Here is a 14697-nt window from a genome sequence, read left to right as displayed (position 1 = left end):
GAAATTTCTTCAGCGTTGTCATATTAAAAGAAATGTGAAAATAAAATTCTGTGCAGCGCTCAAAAATTCATAATGATACAAATTCTCATATATATATATATATATATATACACAACAAATCCAATGTATGATGTGAAATAACCACAATAATACAAAAATCAAGACAGTGAAAAGTGATATGAAATTCACACCCAAACTGAAGTCTGTAATTCATCATATAGAGGTTATTAAACTGTAATTATAACAGTCCATGGGTAGACAGGGAGAAAGAATTCTATAGCAGAAAAATGTATTCCACGTGCCCTCAATGTTGGAGTGAAAACACAACAATGAGACCACCACCCAGTGGTGGGACAGGGTATTTCAGTGCCCAGGGCGAGGATGCCAAAATGCGCAGGAATCGCACCGCATTCCACAAGATTCTTTGTGGTGTGATGAGCCCATTCATTTTGTATGGGCTCAAATCTCAACACAAAGGTTTCAATAACTGGTATTAGTGAGTACTTGAGCACGAGTATCGGTACTCGTAATTGCCAGTACAAAACGGGTATTGACGCAAACCCAGTGTGTACCCAGCTTTATACAATGTGTTAGGGTGTTAACGATCTATAGGTGTTATAAAGATAACAGGGAAAACATTTGTCATTGTTAGTACTCATGCTTAAGAACACTATGCTGTAGGTGAGCATAAACTATACAATCTGATTGTGCAGAGATTGTACAATCTCCTTTAGATTTACCAAAACGTTGGAATATATGGACAAACGTAAACAATTAATTGTAGTATCCAACCAGGCAGGCCTTTGTACTACATAGTTGGTGGTAGATCCAAAAGAGTTTTTTTTTTTTTTTTTTTTTTTTTTTATCAGTCCATGTCCGATTAAAAAAAAACTGAGCAGATCCATCCATCTATGCCCAGCTTTGTAAAAATCTCTGTTTTCACATGCAGTGCAGATGTGTGTCCTGTGCAGGGCTCTCTTTTAACAGTACAGTGTGTGCATTCCTGTGCCAGCTTCCTATTTACTTTTATTGGAACCTGAACCTGTATGTCATATTAGGATACAGTGGTTGTGTCCATGCAGCATCATGTCCCAGTAGAAATGAATGGGTTGCTGGCATGGGGGATACAGCCCTGCGTGTGAGGCGCATTGTTTGCACCCCTTCTGAATGTGCATGTACAAAAATAGAATGGGAAATAACAGTTGTATCCACTGCAATGAACAGAGATATGAAGCCTGAAAATCATTTTCAGAAAATGTTACCTGTTAGCTGAGAGACAGGGGAGACCCCACTCAGTTTTGGCTGTGCAGCTATGGGGGGTCCGAGCGGGAGGGCACAGGAGGAAAGGGTCACTATACAGAGGAGTAAGGGGCTCAGACCAGAGCAGGGAGAGATAAGAACAGACATAAGGACACTGTGAGAGATAAGGCAGGAGAGAGATGGAGATGACTGGAGAGGGAGGAGAGAAGCCGCTGTCCAGGCAAGGAGAGGAGCAGAAAAGTTCATCAGGATAGCATGGAGAACTGATGCCTTGATGTGCCCGCCTGCTCCATTCTCCTGTCACTCAGACCATAGTACAGTGTACTGTGCAGGCAGGGGGTGGGTGTAGTGCTACGATGTAGCCTACATGCAGGGACAAAGCCGATCTCTGCCTGTGTTACATTCGGCAGCATGTTCTATGCTGGAAGAGTTGTACCCAGCAAACTGCGCCCTCCTCCCACAGAAAATCACTCTGCCCAGGGCAGATGCCCCTCCTGCCCACCCCTAGTACCGGCCCTGCCACCACCGGTTGTGTGAAGGCTTACCGGAGTGTAGGGACTCAAATGGGCATATGCTCAATGAGTCAGCAGGACATGTGGTGTAAACGCCAGTGTATGGGACCTCCACATCTGGGCTCCAGATTAAGATTGAAGAGGGTCCAATTATTCAGGAAGTAACTCAGAGAAGCAGTCCTCAGAAGCAGCCAACATGTCAGGCCAAATCCTCTCGTGCTCAAATTATTGTAACCAAAAAAGAAAATATTCCACATAGTGTGAATCCGTATAAACGTAGAAAGTGTATTAAAATTGGGAACACTCACTTTTGGTATGTAGATCAAGCGCTTGAAAATATATGATTTGGATAATGCAATAACAACAGCAGGGCTCAACACGGTGCATTTCGTCTAAGGAGACATTATCTGTCACAAAAATGTGAGGGTATCAGGGCTGGGCTCAGTCCTTCCTTCTCTGAGCTGGCCGCTCAGCTGTTGGCTAATTGCCAGCTCCCAACTCTCCACAGTGACTCACCTGTTGATGATATCCTGCTTGTCAGTCCTGCCTACTTAAGCCATCCAGTCCAAATGATCTCTGCCTTCGCCTTGGTCACATCTCTAGAGACGCTCTCCTTTGTTCCTGTTAAAGACTTGCTTGACTGACATTCCTTCTGGCTCCCTGACGTTTTGGCTTGTCTGACTATCTGTTACGGTTCCTAAACTCTGGCTATGTTTTGACCACGTTTACTCTGTTTACCTTTTTTATTATAATTATTAAACACGTGTGATTTAACTGTACTTCTGTCTCAGTCTGATTCATGGTTTCTGACAGAGGGGTGTACTCACTTTTGAGAGATGCTGTATATATTATTTTTATTATCCTTTTTAGTTTCTTTATAATAATATATATATATTTTTTATCAAATTCACCTGAAATCAAGAAATCGCTATATCTTCAAGTATATACATCAATATTGAAATAAATTAAGGAATTTTTTTTTTTTCATTACATTTAGTTAAGAAAAAGAGTAGGATGTTAGCATGTGTGTAAATATGTTTTCAGGATCTTGTGTTGCTATCGCACGGACTTAGCATGTTGCAGCCATAGAAACGGCACCCACGGTTACCACCTCCACATTATTCTGCTACACAAAGTGCTTTCTGAATCAAATATGTTATGACATAATTATTCCTTTTTGAAATGGGGCAGCTACTTTGATAAAAAAAAAATTTATCTAGATATTTTTATTTTTTATGCTTAATTCCTAATTAATAATTAGAAAGATTAAAGTATTACTTTGCTGATGCCTGTGTTTAGGCATGTAAAAACTGCAATCTGTACCATTGTTTCCAAAATTTTACACTTTTTGGAGAGGGGTTGCTTAAAGAGGAACTAAACTGCACCAAAGTTTGTGTGTTTTTTTTTGTTAAACCCTGCAAAGTAAAAGCATAATACTAGCACATTATGAAATGCTTACCTTAGAACAAAGCCCTGCACTGCCGTGCTGTGAGCTCTGACAGACACTTACATCTTCACCCAGTCTTCCTTCTGGCTTTGCGTCCTCCGATCGTCTGTCCGCTCTGCGATGACGTCACTCATGCGCATGGTAGTCGCGGACCACGGCACAGAGCTGTGAAGGGACGGCACAGTTATACTGTCCCTTCACAGTGCATGCACCAGTGACATCACCATCTGCATGAAGTGTGAATATCTCCTAAACTGTAAAGGTTTAAGAGATATTCATAGTATATACAGGTAAACCTTATTTTAGGCTTACCTGTAGGCAGGGCCGCTGATAAGCCAGTACAATTGGCCCTGTTGTACCGGGCCCAGTCAGCAGGGGGGGCCCGGGCAATCTGAGCAGAGAATGATAGAAAAAAAAAATATATATATATTTCTCCAGCCAGCACGAGATGAGTCTGACCACCGGAGAGGTGAGGAGGGGCAGGCACCACTCAGAGGCTGGAGAGGAGGAGGAGAACACTTTCCAGACAGTAAGTAAACTGAAAGCAGGGGTTGCCTTCAGTTTAACAGCACCGACGGCAGGTAGCCTGCATGTGTGACTTGCTCACATTCCACTCACATCTCTGCTCATGTCCCTTGTGTCAGTGAGGAGAACAGCACCATGGAAGCCTCTCCTACACTGCTATCTACAGATTTCTGCCTCCCAGCAGGATGTCAAACCAATTGGTCTGCTGCTCTGTCATTCAGAGCTGCACCGCCTCCTCCTGACCTCCAGACTGTGCAGGAAATACAATGTGCAGCCTGGAGATTTAAATGTCTGCTGAAGCAAGAGTGGTAAGAGCCAGTGGTCTCACTTGTTACAGCTGTACACTCAACCCTGTTTACCATCAATGGTGTACTGTGATGGAACATGTGAGCAGAGGGGTGCACTGAGGGAAAACGTGTGTAGCGATGACACATATGTACATAAGGAGAAAGCAATGGAACATGTGTACAGTGATAGAACATGTGTGCAGAGGTGTACAGTGATAGAACATGTGTGCAGAGGTGTACAGTGACAGCACAGGTGTGCAGAGGTGTACAGTGACAGCACATGTGTGAAGAGGTGTACAGTGACAGCACATGTGTGAAGAGGTGTACAGTGACAGCACATGTATGAAGAGGTGTACAGTGACAGCACATGTGTGAAGAGGTGTACAGTGATAGAACATGTGTGCAGAGGTGTACAGTGACAGCACATGTGTGAAGAGGTGTACAGTGACAGCACATGTGTGAAGAGGTGTACAGTGACAGCACATGTGTGCAGAGGTGTACAGTGATAGAACATGTGTGAAGAGGTGTACAGTGACAGCACATGTGTGAAGAGGTGTACAGTGACAGCACATGTATGAAGAGGTGTACAGTGACAGCACATGTGTGAAGAGGTGTACAGTGATAGAACATGTGTGCAGAGGTGTACAGTGACAGCACATGTGTGCAGAGGTGTACAGTGATAGAACATGTGTGAAGAGGTGTACAGTGACAGCACATGTGTGAAGAGGTGTACAGTGACAGCACATGTGTGAAGAGGTGTACAGTGACAGCACATGTATGAAGAGGTGTACAGTGACAGCACATGTATGAAGAGGTGTACAGTGACAGCACATGTGTGAAGAGGTGTACAGTGATAGAACATGTGTGCAGAGGTGTACAGTGACAGCACATGTGTGAAGAGGTGTACAGTGATAGAACATGTGTGCAGAGGTGTACAGTGACAGCACATGTGTGCAGAGGTGTACAGTGATAGAACATGTGTGAAGAGGTGTACAGTGACAGCACATGTGTGAAGAGGTGTACAGTGACAGCACATGTGTGAAGAGGTGTACAGTGACAGCACATGTATGAAGAGGTGTACAGTGACAGCACATGTATGAAGAGGTGTACAGTGACAGCACATGTGTGAAGAGGTGTACAGTGATAGAACATGTGTGCAGAGGTGTACAGTGACAGCACATGTGTGAAGAGGTGTACAGTGACAGCACATGTGTGAAGAGGTGTACAGTGACAGCACATGTGTGCAGAGGTGTACAGTGATAGAACATGTGTGAAGAGGTGTACAGTGACAGCACATGTGTGAAGAGGTGTACAGTGACAGCACATGTATGAAGAGGTGTACAGTGACAGCACATGTGTGAAGAGGTGTACAGTGATAGAACATGTGTGCAGAGGTGTACAGTGACAGCACATGTGTGCAGAGGTGTACAGTGATAGAACATGTGTGAAGAGGTGTACAGTGACAGCACATGTGTGAAGAGGTGTACAGTGACAGCACATGTGTGAAGAGGTGTACAGTGACAGCACATGTATGAAGAGGTGTACAGTGACAGCACATGTATGAAGAGGTGTACAGTGACAGCACATGTGTGAAGAGGTGTACAGTGATAGAACATGTGTGCAGAGGTGTACAGTGACAGCACATGTGTGAAGAGGTGTACAGTGATAGAACATGTGTGCAGAGGTGTACAGTGATAGAACATGTGTGCAGAGGTGTACAGTGATAGAACATGTGTGCAGAGGTGTACAGTGATAGAACATGTGTTCAGAGGTGTACAGTGACAGCACATGTGTGCAGAGGTGTACAGTGATAGAACATGTGTGAAGAGGTGTACAGTGACAGCACATGTGTGAAGAGGTGTACAGTGACAGCACATGTATGAAGAGGTGTACAGTGACAGCACATGTGTGAAGAGGTGTACAGTGATAGAACATGTGTGCAGAGGTGTACAGTGACAGCACATGTGTGCAGAGGTGTACAGTGATAGAACATGTGTGAAGAGGTGTACAGTGACAGCACATGTGTGAAGAGGTGTACAGTGACAGCACATGTGTGAAGAGGTGTACAGTGACAGCACATGTATGAAGAGGTGTACAGTGACAGCACATGTATGAAGAGGTGTACAGTGACAGCACATGTGTGAAGAGGTGTACAGTGATAGAACATGTGTGCAGAGGTGTACAGTGACAGCACATGTGTGAAGAGGTGTACAGTGATAGAACATGTGTGCAGAGGTGTACAGTGATAGAACATGTGTGCAGAGGTGTACAGTGATAGAACATGTGTGCAGAGGTGTACAGTGATAGAACATGTGTGAAGAGGTGTACAGTGACAGCACATGTGTGCAGAGGTGTACAGTGATAGCACATGTGTGAAGAGGTGTACAGTGACAGCACATGTATGAAGAGGTGTACAGTGATAGCACATGTATGAAGAGGTGTACAGTGATAGCACATGTATGAAGAGGTGTACAGTGACAGCACATGTGTGAAGAGGTGTACAGTGACAGCACATGTGTGAAGAGGTGTACAGTGACAGCACATGTATGAAGAGGTGTACAGTGACAGCACATGTGTGGAGAGGTGTACTGTACTTCATATAATGGGGGCCCCCTGTGTGTCCTGAGAACAGTGTACTCATAATGGGCGACCCCCTGTCATGTCATGTGGATGGGGGAGATTTAAAGCGGGAGTCCGCCGGGACTCCGCATTTTTGTTTTTTTTTAAAAGCCAGCAGCTACAAATACTGCAGCTGCTGACTTTTAAAATAGTGACACTTACCTGTCCAGCGCGCCCGCGATGTCGGCAACCGAAGCCGATCTCTCGATCGTCTCTCGGGTGCTGCCGCCGCCATCTTGGGTATGGGAATCAGGAAGTGGAGCCTTTCGGCTTCACTTCCTGGTTCCCTATTGCGCATGCGCGAGTCGCGCTGCGCAATGAAGATGGACCCGCTGCCTCTGGGGTCTGTGTGTTTCCCAGCAGGCAACGGGGGACTTTCGGAAAGGGGCATAATCTACGCCCCTTTCCGCAGAGAGCTATCCCGGAAGTGGGTGCAGATACCTGTACTGTACAGGTACCTGCACCCCCCTCCCCCCTGAAAGGTGCCAATTGTGGCGCCGGAGGGGGGGAGGGTTCCGATGAGCGGAAAGGTCCACTTTAGGGTGGACCTCCGCTTTAACTCTTTATATTGAGAGACCCCTGTGTGTCTTAACTCACTGGGAAGCAGCCAGGGTTGGGGCTGAAGGAGGGACCAGGGGCAGGACCAGGGGTGGGGCTGAAGGAGGGACCAGGGGTGGGGCTGAAGGAGGGACCAGTGATGGGGCTGAAGGGGGCCCCGTCAGGTGGGCTGTAGGGGGCCCAATGATTTCTATCAGCGGCCCTGCCTGTAGGTACAAGGGTAAAGAATGGGCTTACGTTAACTTTAAGATCCCCATTCACACTTGAGTGTTTTTCTGCTTGTCTCCCTACACCTGACAACACAGAATCCCACTGGTGCACTCAGTCACCCTACCCTCTATGCCCTATGCTCAAAAAGTACATGAGGCTTTTTTTTGTTTTTCTTTAGCTTATTAAGGCATTTTGGTCCTATAGACTTCAGTGGGAGTGCCTGTAAACATCTATAATGTGTGTTTTTGTGCACCTGAAGAACTTCTTTCATCCTATAGAACTTCTTGCAAACAGACTCTGAAGCTTGATACACATGCAAAAATGTCAGAAAAACACCTGAAAGGCTTCAGTCACCAAGAATACGCTCTACTCAGGTCTAAATGGATGATAAATAGCTACAGGTTAGGCATGCCTAAAGCCTAGTACACACTAGTAGGTTTTTTTTGTTCAGAAGGAGAACGAGCTGCTGTACTAACTATCCAATATAGTAAAGTGATCTCCCCTGCTGTGCTATTGCGTTCTGATAGGGGGGCTACCACCCCAACAGAACACTCCGGTCTGGCTGAGAGCGATGATCGGGAGGCGATGGCCAGACCTTTTTTAGTCATGTCCCATCTACAGAGGATGGCCAAACAGCCGGCTGCAGTACACACGTGCCGAATGTCAGCCAGTTTCTATTGAACCGCCCAATGCTGCCCAACATTTGGCCCATGTGTGCTAATTTATTTTAGTACAAACAAAAAAATGAAGCACAAGGGACATTACTTACTATCAACATGTCCCTTGTGCTGCTGGCTCCTGCTTTAGTTGAAATCTTCCACCTCCAATTCCCCCCACGCCACCACGTTGTACAGTTTCTTTGAATGGAGAAGGGGACGGAAGGGTTGGACATAGTTGCCACTCTTGAGTGCATATGATAGGTCCCTCAGCTCTATTAACCCCCACTGCACAGAAATATTACAGCTACAGGTGGGGGATCACAGGTGGTAGATTTCAGAGCCAGCAGAACAAGGGACACATCACATTGATACTAAGTAATGTCCCTTGTTTCATGTGTTTTTTTTTTTTTTTTTAAATAAATGCAAACAATAACCACTTCAGCCCTGGAAGGATTTGCCTCCTTAATGATCAGGCCATTTTTTGCGATACGGCACTGCCGGCACTGTCGCTTTAACTGACAATTGCACAGTTGTGCGATGCTGTACCCATACAAAATTGATGTCCTTTTTTTTTTCCCACAAATAAAGCTTTCTTTTGGTGGTATTTGATCACCTCTGCAGTTTTTATTTTTTGCGCTATAAACAAAACAAAGCGTCAATTTAGAAAATAACAAGATTTTTGCTTTCTGCTATAATATCCCCCTATTAAAATAAAATAAATTTTTTCTTAGAAAAAAATGTAATTCAACTGAGGATGCCCGTGTGAAAGGACTATCTCCTCTGTTCACAGATCTGGTGCCCTTTAGACCCTATTCACACTGGGGCGGTGCGGGCATTAGCTGTAAAGCAGCGCTAGTTTTAGCAGCGCTTTTCAGCCGATAGCGGGTTGCTTTTAACAAAGGGTTAATAATGCCCTGTTGCACTGTTGAAGCGCTGCCCATTCATTTCAATGTATACACCTCTCCCGTACTGCCCCACAAATGCTGCTTGCAGAACTTTTTTTTTTTTTTTTCCCCCATCATGCAAGTGCACCACCCCAGTTGGTCACAGTTGTCATCCAAAATTTTCCGAAGGGACAAACACGAAGATTTCTCTCTCTTCGTTTAACCAGTACAGTTTTCACCAGAAAATACAATACAAATACAATACTGCACTTCCAATTTTTTTTCTGTCGTGTAAGAATTTTTCACATATTCACATTTGATATGGAGACTAGCATGTGAAAAAAAAAAACAGACGCTAGTTCGTCCAATAATCTCATCGTCTGTACTAGGCTTAACCACTTCAGCCCTGGAAGGATTTACCCCCTTCCTGACTTTTTGCGATATAGCACTGTGCCACTTTAACTGACAATTGTGAGGTCATGCGACGCTGTACCTAAACAAAATTGACGTCCTTTCTTTCTCACAAATAGAACTTCCTTTTGGTGGTATTTGATCACCTTTTGCGGTTTTTATTTTTTGCGCTATAAAGAAAAAAAGAGCGACAAGTTAGAAAAAACACAATATTTTGTATTTTTTGCTATAATAAATATGCCCAAAAAAATATATAAAACAAATTTCTTTCGCAGTTTAGGCCGATGTATATTCCTTTTCATATTTTTGGTAAAAAAAAAAAAGTTTATTTTTTATTTTTTTATTAGTAATGGCAGCGATCTGCGAAATTTTTTTATATTTTATCGTGACTGCGACATTATGGCGGACACTTTTGACACTATTTTGGGACCATTGTCATTTATACAGCGATCAGTGCTATAAAAATGCACTGATTACTGTGTAACTGACACTGGCAGGGAAGGTGTTAAACACTAGGGGGCGATCAAGGGGTTAAGTGTGTCCTAGGGAGTGATTCTAACTGGGGGGGATTGCCTCACTAGAACATGACAGAGATCACTGCTCCTGATGACAGTGAGCAGTAGATCTGTCATGTTGCTAGGCAGAACAGGGAAATGCCTTGTTTACAAAGGCATCTCCCCGTTCTGCCGCACCATTACACGATTGTGGGAACCAGGCAGACATCGAGTCCGCGGGACCCAGGGGCACGGACATGGAGTACGCGGCGGGCATGCACGTGCCTACAATGCCATGATTTAAAGGGTACGTACCTTGCCCAGCCGTGCCATTGTGCTGACGTATATCGTTGTGTGCTGGTTGGCATGTGGTTAACTAAGTTATGTCCCTTGTGATGATTTTTGTGTTTGGTAATTTTGGCTACACCAATGGTTTAAGGCATTTGATGCACATAAAGTGGATTTATATACTTTGCTGATGTTAACATATATTATAAAAACTTTGGTGCTTGGAGTTCAGCTTTGAGTAATGTGAATAATTTATCTTGCAATTGGTTTATGCAGCAATTTTTTTTAGCAAGGGCTTTGTGAATCAGATCAGCAGTAGATATATTTTAGATTGCCCTATTTGCTTGTAGCATTTGTACAAAGGAATATTTTCTTGTTCAGATATTTTTTATTAAAGAAAGGGGCAATCGTACAAAGGATAGGACACAGAGTAATTAATCCCAGAAAGAGGGGGAAGGAATAGGAGGCACAATAACACACCAAAATGACAGGGACGCAGCCCAAAAGTGCAAAAAAGTAACAATGGATTTACAATTTGACAACTACAATACAGCAAGGTATAGAATAATAGCCACTCATAAAGAGCATATAATTGCAAACCCTTTTGGCATCAGAACAAGTAGTTGGTGCCATATAGTATAGGTCACAAGGGATATGAGGTATCTTGTGACATGGGGAAGGGACCCTAAGGAACCTGATAATGAAGAAAGAAGATAAACTACTAACCCATAAATCCTGAACTAGCTTGGGTAGCTTTATGTAAGACTGGCAGGCACTGAAGAGCGGTGTATGCCGGTAGGAGTTAGGAAAGAGAAGAAGAGAGGTGCTGCAAAGGGCAGAATCAAAAGAATATTTTTCAGAAAAAGTTTTACTACTGACCTAGAAAATTCCACTGATTGTTATTTGATATTTCCTGTGTGATATTTTCTATGTGATATTTCCTTTTTTGTCACCCAATTTTTGTTGTCCAGCTAAGTTTTTTTTTTTTTTTTTTTTTTGACCTTCCTTTTAATGGTTCAGTGTTTTTTATTTTTTTTTGTTTTGTTTTTTATTGAGGTTTATCAAAAAAAAAGGCCAAAAGAAAACAGTATATGCCATACATCAGTACATTATTTGAATAGGTACAAATGCTTGTACACTAAAGGTGTATGGGGGTGCCCTTCAGGCATCGTCCTCCACCCCCAGACTCCCCATCTGGGATCAAACTGTGTTGGGACAGGGAGACAACACAACCAACCCATATGCATTAATGTTCTGCATTGAAAAATTTTCACATATGAGAGGGTTAACCGCATGAGAGAAGGGGTAAACAGGGGAACGTACGGTCCAGTGGGGGCAGGGGAAAGCAAGTACACCACTAACAAAAATTGAATGCAAACAGGTTCATGTATTGTGCACTTAATCGACTCAAACTGTATTTATCTGAACTAGCAAGTTAAGGGCAACAAGACAGTAATTGTTACAATGGTGTTGAAGAAACATGACTATAGGAGTAAATAGTTATCATGCATTGGAGGAGTATGGATGTGCTATCCAGGAGTCCCATAGTAGATTAAACTTTTGTCAGGGAATCCTTCTTCAAAGCAAATATCCGTTAAAAGGAAAAATTTCTATTTACCTCTTTGATAACAGCTGCCGTCTTTGGGGTGTCTAGGGAGCCCCATTGTCTCATTATATTGAGTTTAGCTGATAAGAGGATGTGGACTACAATGGCCCTGGTTTTACTGGGGATATTCGTAATGTTGAGCTGTAGGATGGCTTGTTCGACTGAAGGAGTAGTAGGGTGTGGAGTGAATTTGGAGACTATTTTAAAGATCTGGTTCCAATAGGATCTTAAGGATTTACAGTACCATAAAAAATGAATGAGGGAGCCCGTAAAATCTCAGTTTCTCCAGCATTTTTTAAAATTGCTGGTTGATTATTTTCAGTAATTTTATATGGGGTAACATTCCACCTATGTAGTATTTTTTGGTAAAGTTCCCAATGTTCTACGCATAGTGTGGATTTATATGTCCAGAATAAAGCTGATCGCCATGAGGAGATTGAATGCTGCTGACCTAGGTCCTGTTCCCACTTCAGCATTGTAGATGTTTTGGTAAAGTTATGTGATGCACTAAGTTTCCTATAGAAGAATGCCATCCCTTTTAATTATAGGTTTGTCTGGGTCATAAAAGTTGCATAGTTCTTCCTCTAATTTAACTGTTTTAGGGATCTTACCCTTTTTGAAGAGTTGCGAAAGCTGAATGAAGCGGTAGTACTCAGAATTCGGTAGGTGATATTGTTTTTGCAGATCTGCAAAAGGTAAAGGCCTGCCCGCCACTATTAGTTGCTGAGTGTGCCGTATGTCACATTTTAGCCAGGAAGAGAGCTGGAGACTGGGAATTAAGAGTTCCATGTATTCTATGGGGAGAGGGAGTTTTTGTTGTGGAGAGTTGGACTGCTTGGGTAGTCGTCTGAATAGAGGGGTAATGGGACTTGCCTGTTTGGGTGTGTAGGAGACAGGCAATTATATGTATTCTGGAATGCTTAGAGGGCAAAAAATACATTTCCATAAGGGATCAAATCTTTTGTGGGTTTGGGGTCCCACCAGTATTGCATTTGATCTAGGATTGAGGCCACATAGTATTGATATATATCAGGGAGTGACAACTCACCTAATGATTTCTGTTTAGTGAGACCCCTGCTTTAAATCTTCAGTAGCTTTAACCTATATATTGCCAACCTTATAATAAATTTTTTTTTTTTTTTTTGACTTTTACAGGAATCCAGGGATCTTCCAAAATGAATATGGATCTTAAAGGAGAGAACAGGACTAGCATTTCTTCTGTGCCCCTGTCTAGTACAGTAGACCGAAATTCTCCATTAAAAGTAGAATCTGAAAAACCTCGTTGCTCTAGCACGCCTTGTTCCCCAATTCGTAGAACCGTTTCAGGTTATCAGATACTTCACATGGATTCCAATTACCTGGTTGGCTTTACAACAGGAGAGGAGCTTATAAAACTAGCTCACAAATGTGCAACCACAGAAGAGAATTCTGGGGAAACTCTACCAACATTTCGTGCCAAGCAACATGACTCTGGATTCTCTCGCTCATCTCGGATATATAAAGCTAAAGGTCGACACTATCAGCCATATGAAATTCCTTCGATCAATGGGAGAAGGAGAAGACGAATGCCAAGTTCAGGCGATAAGTGCAATAAAGTTATTCCATATGAGTCTTACAAGGCGGCACACGGCCCTTTGCCACTTTGCCTGCTTAAGAGTAAGAGAATGCATTCAAAGTCCTTGGACTACCTCAACCTAGATAAGATGAACATCAAGGAGTCAGCAGATACTGAAGTTTTGCAGTACCAACTACAGCATCTCACACTTAGAGGTGACCGTGTCTTTGCGAGGAATAATACATGAATAAGAAGTCTGCTTTGTTTGGCACCTGTCTTGTTGCATATAGGAAAACGATTTTGAGAAACATCTGTGCTACACGTGTACGGCTTGGTCTGCATTAGTGGCACTTGGGAATGACTTCTCGATTCAAATCACTTGATCCTAAGCAGCAGAAGATATACCACTTGGTTGGAAAGGCTGGTTCATGTGAATCTGATTTCTAGCCATTTCTAACTTGAAGGAAGAAGATCTTTATCCTAGAATTACTACGGAATACAATGAGATAATTATTTAATTTGTGAATGATTTACATTTATAAGGACTTAATCACTTATAGCTAAAAAATCGTTTTCTTGACTATTCCTTTAGATTAAATATGTTGTGTTTGATGAATTTTAGATTAATCAATGGCTGACCCTGGTTTGTAAATAAGTCAGGATTTAGATACTGAACACAGTTGTAAGTATTTGTTTTGTTGCTCATTTTCCGAATGTCTTCAAATGTATATATTAGTTTTAATATATAGCTGGATCAATATATAGTCAGTACTTGACATTTGGTCCCTGGAATCAAACTCAATATGAATTTAATGGCTATCTGCTTTATATATATTTACCTTTTAAGCCCAGGGCAAATTACATGTTTACCATAGTTTTAATATTTAATTTAAATTACAACTGATAATTGAGGAAATTAAGCAATATTTATATTTTTTAATTAGTTTGCCAGTGCTTGAGCATACTAGCAAAATGTTAAATGCAGTAAGTAAGTCTCCAATAGCTTGTATGTCAGAAAGTACCAGTATGGAGTGAATTTTATTAAGGTAAATGCAGTAAACACTACCCCCCCCCTCCTCCTCCTCCTCCTCCTCCTCCTCCTCCTCCTCCTCCTCCTCCCCCTCCCCCTCCCCCTCCCCCTCCCCCTCCTCCTCCTCTCCCTCTCCTCCTCTCTCTCTCTCTCTCTCTCTCTCCCCTCTCTCTCCCCTCCCTCTCCCCTCCCTCTCCCCTCTCTCTTCTCTCTCTCTCTCTCTCCCCTCTCTCTCTCTCTCCCCTCTCTCTCCCCTCCCTCTCCCCTCCCTCTCCCCTCCCTCTCCCCTCCCTCTCCCCTCCATCTCCCCTCCATCTCCCCTCGATCTCTCTCTCTCTCTCTCTCTCTCTCT

At 43.1% G+C, this 14697-nt stretch overlaps 1 protein-coding gene across 1 annotated transcript in view; it reads left to right on the top strand.

Moving 5' to 3' along the window:
* MACIR (macrophage immunometabolism regulator) overlaps positions 1-14440 on the top strand; it is a 48109-nt gene extending 33669 nt beyond the window's left edge. Inside the window, exon 2 of the mRNA XM_077462323.1 lies at positions 12916-14440. Within this exon, the coding sequence (XP_077318449.1) occupies positions 12936-13562 (627 nt within the window). The 5' untranslated portion in view covers positions 12916-12935 and the 3' untranslated portion in view covers positions 13563-14440. The remainder of the gene's footprint in view (positions 1-12915) is intronic.
* The last annotated feature ends 257 nt before the right edge of the window (positions 14441-14697 follow it).

Source organism: Lithobates pipiens, unplaced genomic scaffold (assembly GCF_037356315.1).
Source record: "Lithobates pipiens isolate NorthernLeopardFrog02 unplaced genomic scaffold, aLitPip1_a1.2 Scaffold_3, whole genome shotgun sequence".
Classification (NCBI taxonomy): domain Eukaryota; kingdom Metazoa; phylum Chordata; class Amphibia; order Anura; family Ranidae; genus Lithobates; species Lithobates pipiens.
Note: the sequence above shows the minus strand (reverse complement) of the source record. Positions and strands in the feature narration are given on the sequence as shown.